The 15,401-nt window shown below is 44.1% G+C and overlaps 1 protein-coding gene across 11 annotated transcripts in view; it reads right to left on the reverse strand.

Annotated features, from left to right (window-relative positions):
- MCC (MCC regulator of WNT signaling pathway) overlaps positions 1 to 15,401 on the reverse strand; it is a 301,430-nt gene that overhangs the window by 67,488 nt on the left and 218,541 nt on the right. For all 11 annotated transcript variants that reach the window (XR_005358095.1, XR_005358096.1, XR_005358097.1 and 8 more), the window contains exons 7-9: positions 6,556 to 6,702; positions 5,477 to 5,566; positions 4,229 to 4,377 (exon numbers count right to left, since the gene is read on the reverse strand). Coding sequence is in view for 6 of the 11 variants with exons in the window: in XM_038534596.1 (XP_038390524.1) it covers positions 4,229 to 4,377; positions 5,477 to 5,566; positions 6,556 to 6,702 (386 nt within the window). In the remaining 5 variants the exon portion in view is untranslated. The remainder of the gene's footprint in view (positions 1 to 4,228; positions 4,378 to 5,476; positions 5,567 to 6,555; positions 6,703 to 15,401) is intronic.

Consider the following 15,401-nt stretch of genomic DNA (forward strand, 5'->3'; position numbering starts at 1 on the left):
GCTCTGGATGCAATGATTCATTTCTCATGGACACATCCATTGATAGTACTCCGACCACCAAGTCTTAAAGACACACAGGGTTTCACACATATAAAATGCAAGTGACTCTTGAAATGGTAAGGGTCTTGGAAGCCATTTGCCTTGATTGATTGGTCCGAGGACCAATCATCGGACCACATATCTTAGAGCAGAATGTGGAGACACCAACATGAGAGAGGTCTCGTGGGTGTATAACGAAGACCACTGTGAGGTTTTGGCAACTCCAGGCTTAACTCAATGTAAGGCGTTACAAGAACATACTGTTCTGTTCTTGTTGACATTAAGATTTCTTGAAACAGTCCCCACTCTCATTTACTCCAACTTGCTCCAGTGTACATTCGGTCCTCACTAAGTAGGTGGAACTCTTTAGCTAGCTCACAGACTTCCATGTGGCCAATCCCATTTAACGGGCCTTCTCAGGCAACACCCCACTAAACGGCTACTCCTTCCTTCTGAAAATGTTCTCTCTCACTTGGATCATAATAGGTCTTTACTGGTTCTCTTCCTGCCTTACAGATCATTCCTTCTGTCTCCTTTGTTCATTCCTTATTTTCTATGAAATCTGTGGGGGTTGGCATTCCCTTGGGACACAGCCCTGGCTGCCCTCCTCTATCAACACTCCTCCCTTCAGGGTGATTTTATCCAGTCCTATGACTTCATCAGGCATTTATATTCCTATGGATCACAAATTTCTTTAGTTCAGATCTCTCTTCTGAGTGCCATTCTCACATCTCCAGATGTTTCCTGATATTTCCATTTGGATGTCATACTGGCACCTCAAATTTAAGACTCTTGATTTTCCTCAAATCTTGTCCTCCCCTATCTCAGTAATCTACATCTCAGTAAATGCTACCACCATCCACCCAACAATACAGGTGAGACACGTGAGAATCTTGAGACCATCCCTTTCTCTTACATCCAGATCTAATCGTAACTGCAGTTTCCACTGAATTTATCACCAAAAACACTGACCCCCACCCTCTTCACATCACCTCCACTTTGGCCACATTGGGCCTCTGCAGTCATTGTTCTGCATCCGCTCTTGCCCCTCCTTCCATTCTTTACACCTGAGTCATCTTTCAAAATTTAAATCAGATCCATTCTGCTACATAAAATCCTTTAACGACTTCCAATGACACAGAATAAAGAACAAACTTGGTCCACGGCCTCAAAATCCATATCCCGGGCAGCCCGGGTGGCTCAGCGGTTTAGCACTGCCTTCATCCCAGGGCCTTATCCTGGAGACCCGGGATCGAGTCCCACATCGGGCTCATTGCATGGAGCTTACTTCTATGTCTCTGCCTCTCTCTCTGTGTCTTTCAGGAATAAATAAATAAAATCTTAAAAAAAAAAAATCCATATCCCACTGAGCCCTGCCAACTCTGCTACCTTTACTGCATATGACTTCTTTCATTTACTCCATTTCAGTTCCACTGGCCTTTGGACAGTTCTTACTTCACATCAACCTCCTTTTCGATCTTAAGGTTGTAATTTGGTCCATAAGACTCTTAGTTTGTCATATGGCTGCTTCTTTTCCCCCTTAAAATCTCAACTTAGGGATCCCTGGGTGGCTCAGAGGTTTAGCACCTGCCTTCGGCCCAGGTGTGATCCCGGAGTCCGGGAATCAAGTCTGGCATCAGGCTCCCTGCATGGAGCTTGCTTCTCCCTCTGCCCCGCCGTCTCTCATGAATAAATAAATTTTTAAAATCTTAACAAAAATAAAATTTCAACTTAAAGCCCCCTCTTCAGAGATGCTTTCCCTGGCTACCTATCTAAAATTAACACCCCCTGGGGACACCTGGGTGTTTCCCTTGGCTGAGCATCCATTAAGCATCTGACTCTTGATCTCAGCTCAGGGCTTGATCTCATGGTTTTGAGTTTGAGCCCCATGTTGGACTCCAGACTCGGCCTGTAGCCTACCGAAAAAGCAACACTTTCACCCCTCGTCTATCAGTGCCTTGTTTACTGGGAGTTCTCTTAAGATCTCATTTGTTTGCTTCTTGTATAACTCTCCTAACAGAATATAAGTTCCATGAGAGCAGGGACCTTGTCTGTTTTTCTTTCCTTTGCATGACAAATAACTTAGTACAGAGTAGGTGCTTAAAACAGATTTGTTACATAAGGAAACACTTCTGAGGAGATATAACCCCCATTCCACACACAATCACAAAGCTAAAGGCTCTCATTTTGGGGGTGAAATAGGGCCTCCAACTTTGAGATGAGCAGTTTAATGGCAGACATGAGGACATACTGGTAGGCTATTTCTAAGATTATTCCCACATTCTAGTTGTAGCTATCTCTTCAGCTGTCTCTTCAGAGAGAAGACACTGGAGGGGAAGTCCAAGGGCAGGGGTAGAATTTCAGCTGGGCTATTGAACAGCGCTGGACTCAACGCAAGTCGCTTAACATCAAAGCCTTTGTTTTCTCATTTGCAAAATGGGACTACTGTACCCTCCCATGTTGAAGATTAAGTAGTTGTTTGTGAGAACCCTTGGCAAACCAAGACACCATGATAATGTGAGCTACAAGGACCAAATTCTTCCCCTTTCTCTGGTGTCTCAGTTCAGTGCGCAGAAATGAGAAAGGAACCTCCCCCAAGTTCAACCACAAAGCAGACTTGTGAAATCCTAGAATCTGTAGAGAGGAGATCCTCACTCACGGAGGGCCCCTGAAAGCATCTAACTTCATTAAACTGCAAAGGGCATATCTGATTCAGATCTTAAGCACTCCCGGGCCATGTACTGACAGGGCTGTTTTACTGCTATAAGGTAATCATCAGGATTGTCACTCATAAGTATTTCGGATTTAATAAGGAAACCACTTAATTTCCAGATTTGAAATGACCTAGACTGCTGCATTTCCTTAGTCCTTAAGCACTGTATTAAACAGCTTCAAATCAGGGAGGAGTAACATTACAATTCAATCTATTCAGGCTTGCCAGACACAAGAGGAACGGTATTAAGCAACGGTGGAGGGGGGCTGGCATCCACATTTCTTCCTGGTTAGTTCATAAGCTTTTCAAATTCTTACTGTGCTCTCCCACCGAAGATTGGTAGGTCAAGGCAGCCACGCCACACTTGGATGTGATTCAGCAGTGCGCTCTGCCCCTGCAGGACCCATTCTGACTCCGTGGTTTACCAGGATTTGGCCCTGGTCCTTGTTTGCTTTGTCAGCAACCCTCATTTCTGGGATGACCTATAAACCAGCCTTTGCCAAGAGGCATAAGTATAAACTTTAACTACCTCTGTTGTGAGATTTGGGAAGAATCCATAAAACTGGAAAAACTTTCTAAGCAGGACAGTTAGACCTACTTAGAAAGTTATTCTAAATAGGACTAAGTAGGATAGAATGTAGGGACTGAGGATTATGTACATTTGCAAAGAGCATAAATGAAATGAGGCAGCCTCTGGGGGAGCAGGGAGGGCTAGACCAGCATATTTGGTCAACCCCAGAATGCCTCAGTAAGACTGCCTTTGCTGGTTCCTGATAGTTCCAGGCGCCCGGAGGATGCGGACTCAATATTCCGGAGCTTCTCTCTGTGGTTCCTGGCAGCACAGGCAGGCATGCTTGGAGGCCAGCTTGTCTTTCTGACCTACTTGTTATTCAATACAGACTGTTCCCAGGACTTGGCACCTAATCTGCAAGGGCCAGTACGAAATAAAAAGGTGGAACTCTGCTTCATAAATTAAGAATTTATTTTTATTTTTTAAAAGGTTCTATCCATTTATTTGAGAGAAAGAGAGAGAGACGGAGAGCACAAGCAGGGAGAGCTGCAGAGGACAAGGGAGAAGTAGGCTCCCCAGTAGTGGGGAGCCTAACACAGGGCTCGATCCCAGGACCCCAGGATCATGACCTGAGCATAAGGCAAGCACTTAACCAGCTGAGACACTCAGATGCCCCAAGAATTTAAAATGGTGACAGTAGAACAGGAAAGCCAAGTGTGGATGTTTCCAAACATGAGGCTTGTGAGTTTGAATACACAGGTCACACAAGGCCCACGAAGCCAGCCCCGACTGCCATAAGCGCTCCTCTGATGAACAAGAAGGTGGGAACTCCCCACCCACCAACCTGACAGCATCTTTCTATATCACAATTCATAAGCCAACTTGAATTGATCTTTGAAAGAGAAACGAGGGCAGCTCCCCACCCCTATAACACCATCGCTCAAAGTTACAGAATTTCTCCTTACCTATTCAATCGTTCTGTTTCCACCTCAAACTCTCTAATTTTGCTTTCGGAGATGGCAGATCCATGTGAGTAGAGTGTCTGGAAGATTTCCTGGATGTTGGAGCAGTCCTGAAGAGAGTGGGCCAGGTGTTCTGCCACACTGCTGGATACCTGCACAGGTAAGCATGAATCCCCCTCTAGTCAGTGTCACTTTAGGGACCAGTCCTCAGGCATGCTTTGCATGCAAAAGAATTTACAGCTGATATTCCTTGACAACCAGGCACCAGGAAAGGGTTACCCTGATCCTTCTCAGTCTGTGTAGTATGATTCTATGATAAAAAGCTAACTACTGTGAAAATAGCACATAAACAGAATCAAAATACAGCTGTATCCTCTAGGCATGTGTTTCTGGGCAGCCAGCCTGGGGAGCATGCCTCTTTAGAGTTCCTAGATTTGGGGATATTGAGCAGAATCTGTCCTCCCTTCCCCTTCCTGACCCCCTGCCCCTCCATGCCCTTGCCTCTCTGTTTGCTGCAGCCAAAGAGTGCAGCCAGCTCCTTTATTTTCACAGTTTGGCTCTGGCATCGAATCTGGATCCATGCAATTTTTCTCAGTGCAAAATTCTAAATTAGGGCTTCAAAAATACTATTCAGGCTTTCCCCACTCCTGAGGATCAAATAGCTGACTCTCAGCCTCAGCCCCAATCCTAAAAAAAATATTCCTTAGGGAACTAAAACTATTCCCTTTCTACCATTCATCAGCATTTATGGCCCCAAGGGGTTTTTAGGCTCTTCAGATGAAAACCCTGGTACTAAGTGAGAAGGTTCTGGTATTTCTCAGCATTGGGCTACACTTCAAAGGCAGCATTCATCCTCAGTGGAGAGCACATTCCCTTTTAAGAGGCATATGCAAAAAGTCCAATTCTTTCAGAGCTCCCTGACCCACTCAGTCTCTGGGATAGCAGGGTGATATAAGCAGGTACTTTAAGACTTTTATCTGTATTACCAGCAACTAGACATAAGTCATTTCTTTCTGAAAGTTTCCAGGTAGAGAAAAAGAGAAACTCCTTCATAGCTGAAGAAGTAATTCCCTGATGAAGAAACCATGGTACTCTTTAATCTGATCCTCTGGAAGGAAATGGGGTATAATTTATTTTATAATTAACTGGTTTACAGGAGGTGAACTTGGGAAGTTCTGTCATCTACAAGCTGCTGTCTGTGTAGCTCTACTGGGCACTTACTTTCTTGCCTTGTTTCTTGTGAACACTCACCCCTATACTACTGATTTCTGATCCTAGGACCGGCCGATCCGATGATGAAGACTCAGACCTGGTCTTCGATAGCTTCACCCTCTCAGCAATCTTGAAAAACAAAAAATTATCAAAAAATGACATATAATTTTCCAGATAAACTGTCAAGACTGCACTTATACAGGGCTACTGTTTAGCCATGGCAACTAAACTGATTAATCATTTTTCTAAAAATAACTCACTTGTCCAATTTTTCCACCATCTGCTTAACCCATGGTTTCCCAACCTCAGCACTAGTGACATCTTGGGTTGGATAATCTCCGTTGTAGAGGGCTATTCTGTGCACTGTAGGATGGCTAGTGGCATCCCAGGCTCCTAGCCACAAGATGCCAATAGCACTCTAGTTGTGACCATCAGAAATGTCTCCAGACATTGCTAAATATCCCTCGGGGGGACAGGATCACTTCTGGTTGAGAAGCAAGGGTTTGACCTCACTTATTCAACTTGATGGTTGAGAACAAATCTTCTTGTGGACTGGTAGACTACCAGGGAAAAGCACATGTGTCATTTGAATACTCCTTCTGGATTAGACTCAACCTATGGGCAGCGATGGGGCTGCTTCTCTAACTGCCACGGCCTACCCACCAGAATCTATTTTTCTGCAAGCAGGGCTATTGGTGCTATGAGAAGGGAGATCACTGATTCATTTACTCAGGGTCCCTTTCTGGGCTGAAACTTGGCCCTGAGGAGCAACTATCCATCCACCCCTTACTATTGTAAAACCTCACAAAATATTGCATTTTCTTTTTTTTTTTTTTTTTTTTTTTTTTTTTGCATTTTCCATAATGACTTGTCAGCTATGACCTGCTCCTCCTGGCTGATTAATGAGAGTTGGCATCCAGGTCACAGCTGAGAGAGACTTAAAACTACCAGTGGTTTATTCCTCCTTGCAGCCCCAGCATAGGAGGCCTTTGGAGTACAAGGGATGCCCCTTGGGGCCCTATGAGCTCTTCACATGACTGTACAGCAGCAATGCATGGTAGAAGCTGGTGCTGATTCCAGATAAAAGAGCAGGGTTCCCGCCCGCCCCTGGAGCTCACCTTGGCAATGGGAATATCATTGCTGCTGCTGCTCGTGCTCAGCTCCCCGGTACTGGGGTTAACTGGGCGGTTGGCGGAAGTGAGGCGGCCAGGGCTAGAGGGCCCTGTGGCCTGCACGCTCTGTAGTCGTGTTTGAAGCTCTCGAACCTGAAATAATAATGCCTTTAGACAGAGTTGGTGGCTTCCCTGGCCAAAGGGCAAAATAACAGATGGCTGGATGGCTGGGTTTTCATTTCCATTAAGAGATCAGCTTCACTGAAAAGCTCACTTGGTTGAGTCCACAGAGAAGTTTGACCTACCACCGGCTGGCCATCAACTGTTCTTTGCAAACATGATCTAAAAATGTTTTCTAAGGCTTTGAAAGCTTCCAGCAGAGATGGCAGGACCATCTTTAAGAAATGTTTATTCATTCTACCTCATGGGCTTGAATGTCTTGGGCAATGCAGATGGAGAACCTGGGATTAAAATTGCCACTCTCCTGGAACTCAAAGCTCAGAGGAAAAGAGAAAAAATAATTTCAATGCAAGTGCACATTAGTGCTGTAAATATCTGCCTAGGGTATTGTAGGAAGCAGACAAGGGGGAAAATGTGTCTTCATCAAAAGTTGACAGGGAAGGAGGGGATGGTGCTTGAATAGTCTTGCAAGTGGCCAGGTCACAGTAGATGAGATGAGTAGGGGCCGGCTCTGATGGGGGTAGGAGTAAGTTGGGGTGGAGAACAGCTTGCACAAGAGCACAGGCATCAGGGTGCTGTACTTGAAGAACTGCATGGTATAGAAGAGCCACATGCACTGGCAAGGAGGGGAGGCTAAGGAGAAGACATAGATGCACCTGTTGTTTTCTCCCCCAAGAGACTTCAAGAAGGGATTATCTGGGGGACAGTGGGAAGGAACATCTAAACAGTCTTTCCATATAGAAGAGAAATACAGGGTCCTTTGAATTACATTTAGAACACACAATTCCCTGCAAAGAATTTAAATATCCAAACTCTCTTCTTTGTGGTTAAGGCTCAGTGATTTCCAAAGTGAGAAGTGCTCCAAGCAAGTGAAAATAATTGTTAGAAATTGGTCTGATGACCTGGATTGCAGTTTTAGCATCAGGAACAATGTGCACCTTGAAGGGTAAACTGATTACAGCACCCAAGGGTCCTTACAAATAGGCACTTGGTTCTGCTGGGGAAGAACTAGCACCAGGACCTCTAAGTCAAGGCTTTCCAAACTTGTCAGTGCACCAGAATGTCCAGGAGGCTTGTTAAAGCACAGAGCCCAGGGCCCCACCCCTAGGGATTCTGATTTAGTAGGTGGAATCTGCATATGTAATAGGCTCCCAGGATCTGCAGATGCTCCCAGGTGGGGGCTTACACCTTGAGTCTTAAGGGACTCTTAGGACCACACAGCACTTCAGTCTCAGAGACAGGAGGAAGGGAGCTGCATCCTTGACAACAAACCCTTCTCTAAAAGCGACTGGAAAGTTTCTCATATTAAGTATCTTGGATGTCTCCATCCTGCTAAGTTGGGAACCATAAGTAATTGAAATTTCAAAAATTCGTCAACATATTAGAAGCCAAAAGAGGAAAATTTCCCTTGGAGCGAATTGTATTCAATAGTGTAACAGGGATCCCTGGGTGGCGCAGCGGTTTGGCGCCTGCCTTTGGCCCAGGGCGCGATCCTGGAGACCCCGGATTGAATCCCACGTCAGGCTCCCGGTGCATGGAGCCTGCTTCTCCCTCTGCCTATGTCTCTGCCTCTCTCTCTCTCTCTCTATGTGACTATCATAAATAAATAAAATTTAAAAAAGAAAAAAAATAGTGTAACAGCTACAAAGTGCCTCACTCTAGGCTATGGCTTCCAGTAATGGGGGCTGATGGAAATGCGGGTCGTCCTCAGAGCACACCAGACAAAAGGCAGACCTCAAAATAGTTTAAAGACTAGAAAAACACATGCTTGTTGAAGCTAAATGGTATTGCTGGTGAGAGATGACAGGGCTTATTCTGGACTGGTCCCCAACAAATCAGGAAGAGGCACAATGCGGGTGCCTTGTTAGGCCACATGGCAAAGCAGGGGCCTGCTTTTCATCCAGCCAGGTTCCTGGCACCTGGGAAACCTCCCAGATGGAGACCATGGATTTCCATTGCCACCGCTGGGAAAGTCTGATGAGGTTCTGAATAATTAACGTTAACACTGCTCCAAAATCTAAAGAGCATCTGAAACCTTCACAAAACAATCCACGGTCTGTTCCTAGAATACCAATTGGCCCACTCACCTTACTTTAAAATATATATATAAACTGTCGTGGGCAATTTATAAAAATTGTCTTAAAATTACCCATGTTACTGGAAAAAAGTTTCTTCTTCAAATCACTCAAGTAAAACATGTCCACTGTGGAAAATTAAGATGGCACTGAAAAAATAAAAAAAGAAAAGGTATCTAATATTCTTTCTTTCTATGTTTCCATGGCTTGTTTACACAGAGGCATGTGTGCCTAAAACAATTTCTAAATCTAAGTATGCATTTTCATTTAAAAAGTATTAGATCTAGAGAATGTCTTTGAAAACTAAGGAAGGATAAACATGTTTATTGTTGGTCTGCGCTTTATCATTTAATGATAATTGTTAGGCAGTGAAAAAAAAAAATCCAGCTGAAGTGAGTGGAGTGAGCCTGTCATAAAGATAGACAGCCAACTGGATTAAATAGCTTTCTCACTTGTCTTGATTTGGAGGTGGGGGTCTTAATGAATTTAAATGAATAAACGCACAGAAATGAAGGCTAAAACCAATTTGCTGACTCAGCCTAGGCGAAGCTGAGAGTCACAGCTTCTCCTGAGAAGGGAGAGACACAGCTATGGTTGTCCTCATTCCCATCCTTACCTGCTCTTATAGGTTGTGTCATGCCCCTCCCCTGCTCCCACCAAAGACAGGTTCAATTTTTAAGCTTGCAGTATCTATGAATGTGACCTCACTTTGGAATATGATCCTTGTAGATATAATTAAGAATCTCAGGATGTTTGGCAGCCCAGGTGGTTCAGCGGTTTAGTGTCGCCTTCGGCCCAGGGTGTGATCCTGGAGACCCAGGATTGAGTCCTACATCAGGCTCCCTGCATGGAGCCTGCTTCTCCCTCTGCCTGTGTCTCTGCCTTTCTCTGTGTGTCTCTCATGAATAAATAAATAAATCTTAAAAAAAAAAAAAAAAGAATCACAGGATGAGATCATCCTGGATTTAGGGTGTGTCCTAAATCTAACGACTGGTATCCTTAAAAGAAAAAGGAGAGGGAAATTTAAGACACAGAGGTACATGGGGCACTTGGCTGGCTCGGTTGGTGGAGTGTGTGACTTGGGGTTCTGAGTTTGGACCCCACGTTGGGCGTAGAGATTACTTGGGGTATGGAGGAGATACAGAGACACAGAGAAGAAGGCCAAGTAAAGATGGAGGCTGAGATTGGCCTCAAGTCAAAGAACTCCAGGACCTACCAGAACCTGGAAAGTCAAGAGCCCTTGGAGGAAGCACAGCCCTCCAACACTTTGGTTGCGTGGACTCCAGAACTATAAGAGAAAAATCTCTGTTGTTTTAAGCCACTGAGTTTGGGGTAGTTAAATAATATGCTCATCCTTCACTGGAAATATTTTATTAAAGAAAATATGTTTATCTCTACAAAACATGTGGTTTGGAGTCATGGGGTAGCTGGGAATCACCACTACCCTAAACTAGGAATCAATACTTATAAGAAAGTCATTCATCATCCTTTCCAGGCTTTCTCAATTGGAGTTCAGCAATAGAACACAGAACATGATTTGAGTGGCCATTTTCTAATTTCTCCTAAAGTGAGTACATAGCCAGTACTCATCTAGATGCCCAGAAAAGAAGGCAATCTATTATAGAGGCTCCTAGGTGGCTTAGTCGGTTAAGTGTCCGACTCTTGATTTCAGCTGTTGTGACCTCAGGGTTGTAAGACTGAGTCCCACGTTGGCCTCCACACTGAACCTGGAGCCTGCTTAAGATTCTCTCCCTCTCCCTCTGTCCCTCCCACCCCCACTCATTTACACAGGCTCATGCCAGCACGCACGCTCTCTCTCTCTCAAGAGAAAAGGAGTCAATCTGTTGCATATATTGGAAACATGAAAGTATGAAGGTAAGATTTATTTTTTTAGGGGCTTGGAGTCTAGCCAAACATTACAACATGAATGGACTCTGAAAAGGGTTAGCAATAGGAGCTTCAAAGTATAAATGAAACATTGCCTCTGCCTCGCCATAGTAGGAAACACTGGGATTCAATCTTGGAGGTCAAGTTCACCAAGCAAATAAAAAGGAAGAGACAACATAGGCAGGGTGGAGCCAGGCAGGGAGAACTCTGGAAGGTCCGAGTAAGGAAATGAGCCTAAAATGCCAGAACGCTGCATGTCTCATTTATACCTTAATGGCTCTCAAAGGGAGAAAGGGTCTTATAAAAATTCATTTGATTAGAAAAGAGAATGAACTGAAATGAGCAAGAATAAGGGGGCGAGTCAAGCACTGGTCAAGAGAAAGATGAGGCTCAAACACAGAGAAATGGGAGCAAAAACAGCAAAACACACCCTAAAGAAGCGTTGCCCAACTTCCGGTAACGATGATGATGTTCTACAGCTGCACTAGCCACACATGCCTACCAAGAATTTGCAAGGTGCCTACTAGACCCAAGGAACTGAATTTTTAATTGTATTCGGTTTTAGCCCATTGAATTCACATATAAATAGAACATAAGTAAAAATAGAATATAAGCCAAATATAAATTATGTGTGGTCAGGAGCTACTGTATTGGTCAGTGCAGTTCTAGAACTATTCAAGGAAGTTAAAACAACTCAAACTCATGGCTGGGTAATTCAATGAATCAGGTCACTACTCAGCACAATGGGGAAAATGGAAGAAGATTTTCCATACAGAAATAGAGATGTTAGCTTCAGACATGCTGAATTTGAGAAAACCATGGGGCAGGTGAGTGAGGATATTCAGTCAACAGTTAGAAATATAACCTAAGAGAAGGAGATCAGAACTGGGCATGAAGTTTAGGAATTTTGCATGTGAATAAGGCTGCCCAGGGAAGAGGCAGGGCAGTGGGGATGACAGCAGAGCCCATACAGAGTGAGGCAAATTGAAAGATAAACAGAGGACAAACGAGATTTTGCTCCAGGAGAGAAGGAGAAAGAGGTGAAGATAGGCAACAAGAAAGGTGAGTTTGCAGATGGGAAAGGGAGGTTGGGTAACAGAATGACTCCCATCTGATGGTTTCTCTCTGAGCAAAGAGCTAAGGTCCTCTGCTAGGAGTGAGGGAGGAAATAGCAGATGTCAGAGATGAGGAAGAAAGCTGATGAGAACCAAAAAAGGAAGAAAAAAAAAAAAAAGCTTACACAGCAGCACTGAGAACTCAGCTGAGCTCTTTCATTCAGGACAGTAGGTTGAGTAAATGCATTGTTTTCTTCAAACTCTGGAGACCTCATGAAAATGACACTAAAGACTAAAAAACGGATTAAAAGCTAATGTGAAAAGTACATGCTTAGGGCATTAGCAGAAAGATTTGGGCACGTTCTGTAAATGCAAAGTGGAAGGAAGAGTACTGATGGAAGGAACAGAATGGAAAAGACAAATTTTATCAAATACACAAGGGGAGGCAGCCTGTCAACTCCAGAGAAGGCTGGCAGGGCTTCAATTCAGCTCTGGCAGGTATACGAAGGACAAGAATGAGAAGTAGGCTGAAAACAGGAGAAATAACTGTCTGTATACAGAACAAATGACAATTCCCAGCATATGACAGCCTCTGCTAAAGTAAACAGGTACTCCACCTTCTAAGAACGCATAGAAATGTTGCATGAAAGAGGAACAATGAGAAAGAAATTCACCGCCAAGGTTAAAAGAAAGGCAGTGAAATCTCCAGGTGCCAGAAACAAAGTGGAAAATGAAGCCAAGGTTAGGAGGGAGGTGGTGCTGCAGCAGCCCTGGGAATTGAGAGCAGGGCATAGTGTGTGGGGCCAGCTGGGGCAGAAAGGGGGCCCTGTGAGTCAGGCTGTCTGCACTGATCCTCCTCCATAAGCCTGAACCTTACTGTCCCGCCCTCTATGACAAGTGCACTAGCACTAAGTGTGCTGCCGGAGAAACCGGAAAGAAGCCCTAGAACTGTGCCTAGGAGTCAACAATCCGAAGCCAAAATCCCACACCCAGGACACATTTGGGTACTGGCTGAGTCCAAATCTATAGTAATCTGTGTATTGCAGGTCCCCAATCTTAGAAATTAAGGGTGAGGGGTGCCTGGGTGGCTCTGGTTGAGCCCTTGGCTCAGAGCATGATCCTGGGTCCTAGAATTGAACCCCACATTGGGCTCTCCACAGGAACCTCCTTTTCCCTCTGCCTATGTCTTTGCTTCTTTCTTTTTTTATTTTTTAAATATTTTATTTATTCATTCATTAGAGACACAGAGAGAGGCAGAGGGAGAAGCAGGCTCCCTGCAAGGACCCTAACGTGGGACTTGATCCCGGGACTCCGGGATCATGCCCTGAGCCAAAGGCAGATGCTCAAATGCTGAGCCACCCAGGCATCCCAATAAATAAAATCTTAAAAAAAAAAGAAAAGAAAAGAAAAGAAAAGAAAAGAAAAGAAAAGAAAAGAAAAGAAAAGAAAAGAAAAGAAAAGAAATTAGGAGTGAAAATTGGTCTGGATTTTGCCAGCTGGTCACTGCCTCAGAGACTTAATTTTTAAACCACCCCGGATCACTGGGGGAAGAGGAGACTAAGGCTTTCGTGTCTGGAAGCTGCTGGACATGGAGGGATGATTGTGGAGAAGGATTGATGACACAGGAGAGGCAGCGATCTAAAGCATGAGAGGAAGACATGCGAGAAGAAATGAAAATAAAACAAACACTGAACTAGGTCACAACCAATCTGTTTAGGGTCCTTTGAAAGATAAAAAGATTAATTTCTCTTTTTAAAGTTTTTTATTTACTTCAGTCATCTCTACACCCCCTGTGGGGCCTAAACGCATGGCCGCTAGATCAAGAGTTGCATGCTCTTCCAACTGAGCCAGTGAGGTGTTCCTAAAAAAGGAGTAATTTCTATAAAATATAAAAAAAATCAGGAAACAAAAACAGGCAGATATCAAACAAGAATAGGTAGATGAAAAAAGCCAGTAGAAAATGTAGCCAATGAAGCAAAATCAATGTACCCGTTAAACTCTCAAGTGGATAAAATTGAAAACAGTATTAGTGACTGGAACATAATACGGAGAAATTAATTCAGAATGCAGCACAGGGAACTGAAGAGATACAAAATAGCCATGTGTCCCTGGGCTCACAAACGGCCCACCAAGGGCCCAACATACTTTTAAAGTAGTTTCCAGAGGCAGAGGGCACAAGAAATGACAGAGAAACAGTGTCTGAAAAGAAAATAAATGTGTTTTCCAGCTGTGGAGGCACACCTGAGTTCTAACACTGGGTTCTAACCAGGTGTGGCAGTCTCTAGACACGCCTGCAAATTCTTTGATATTCCCTCCATTGAGTGGTAGAGTCTGAGTCCCCTCCCCTTGCCTGCACCTGGCCTGAGGAACTGCTTCTAATGAACAGAATGTAGTGGAAGCAATACCAAAGAATTTCTGAGGCTAGATTAAAAGGGGACAATCAGTTTTGCCCGCTCCCTTTAGGGATGCTGGCTCTTATAAGCCAGCCACTCTGCTGTGAGGAAGCCTGGTCCACTTGGAGAGGATGCTTGCAGGTATTCTGACCAATAGTCCCTGCTTAGGCCCCAGACATATGAGTAAGGAAGACTTCAAGATGACGCTGGCCCTGGCCACCATCTGACTATAACCACATCTGAGCCTGCCAACTGAACTGCGTGGTTCCTCAGAACCATGCAGACAGTGACAAATCATTGTTATAGGTCTTTCAAGTTTCGGATGGTTTGTTATGCAGCTAAAGCTACTTGGAAAATGGTGGGAAAAAACATAATTGCATATGTAGCAAAAGGCAAACGTAAGGGGAAAAAGGGATAAAGAGAGAATCTTTAAAGCTGGTGGGAGGCACAGCCATGTTAGGTTCTGAGGGCAAGAGTGTTGGTCTGTTTCATTCACTACTGGGTTGCCAGCACTTTGAACCATCTCTGACACAGTGTCAGACTCATTACCATCTGAATATTATAAAAGAAAAAAACCCTCAAAGAACTAAAAACTATCACCTGAAAATATAATACGTAGCTAGACTACTGTGGTAGGCCAAAGAACAGTCTCCAAAGAGGTCTACATCATAGCCTTAGAAAGCTGGGAGTATGTGACTTTCCATGGCAAAAGGGAATTTGCTAGAATGATTAAGAATCTTGAGATGAGAAGATTACCCCTGATTATCTGGTGGACCAAGCAACTGGAAGTATCCTTTAAAGAAAGAAGCAGGGGTGCCAAAGTTAGAGAAGTCTGAAGGTGCTCTGCTGCCGGCTTGGAAGCTGAAGGAAGGGGCATGAGTCAAGGAATGCTGGCTGCCTCTGGTAGCTGCAAGAGGCAGGAAGTTGATTATCCTCTAGAGCCCCGGGAAGGAATGCAGCCTTGACAAAACTCTGAGGTCAATGAGTGAGATGCATTTCAGACTTCTAGTCTTCAGGACTGTAAAGTACTAAATCTGTGTTAGCTGAAGCAATTTATGGCACAATTTATGGCAAATTGTTACAGCAGCAATAGAAAGCTATGCAGTCATCATCAAGGGCATGGACAAAAACAAAGATGTTCTCAAAGATTAAGAATTTGTCCTATGTAGACCTTTATTGGAAGGACTTAAAAAATAAGAAATCAGGAGACAAAAACAGGCAGGATATATGCTTTCAGTAACAAGGCAATTCAACCCAGAAAA

Source organism: Canis lupus, chromosome 4 (genome assembly GCF_011100685.1).
Source record: "Canis lupus familiaris isolate Mischka breed German Shepherd chromosome 4, alternate assembly UU_Cfam_GSD_1.0, whole genome shotgun sequence".
Taxonomy (NCBI): Eukaryota; Metazoa; Chordata; class Mammalia; order Carnivora; family Canidae; genus Canis; species Canis lupus.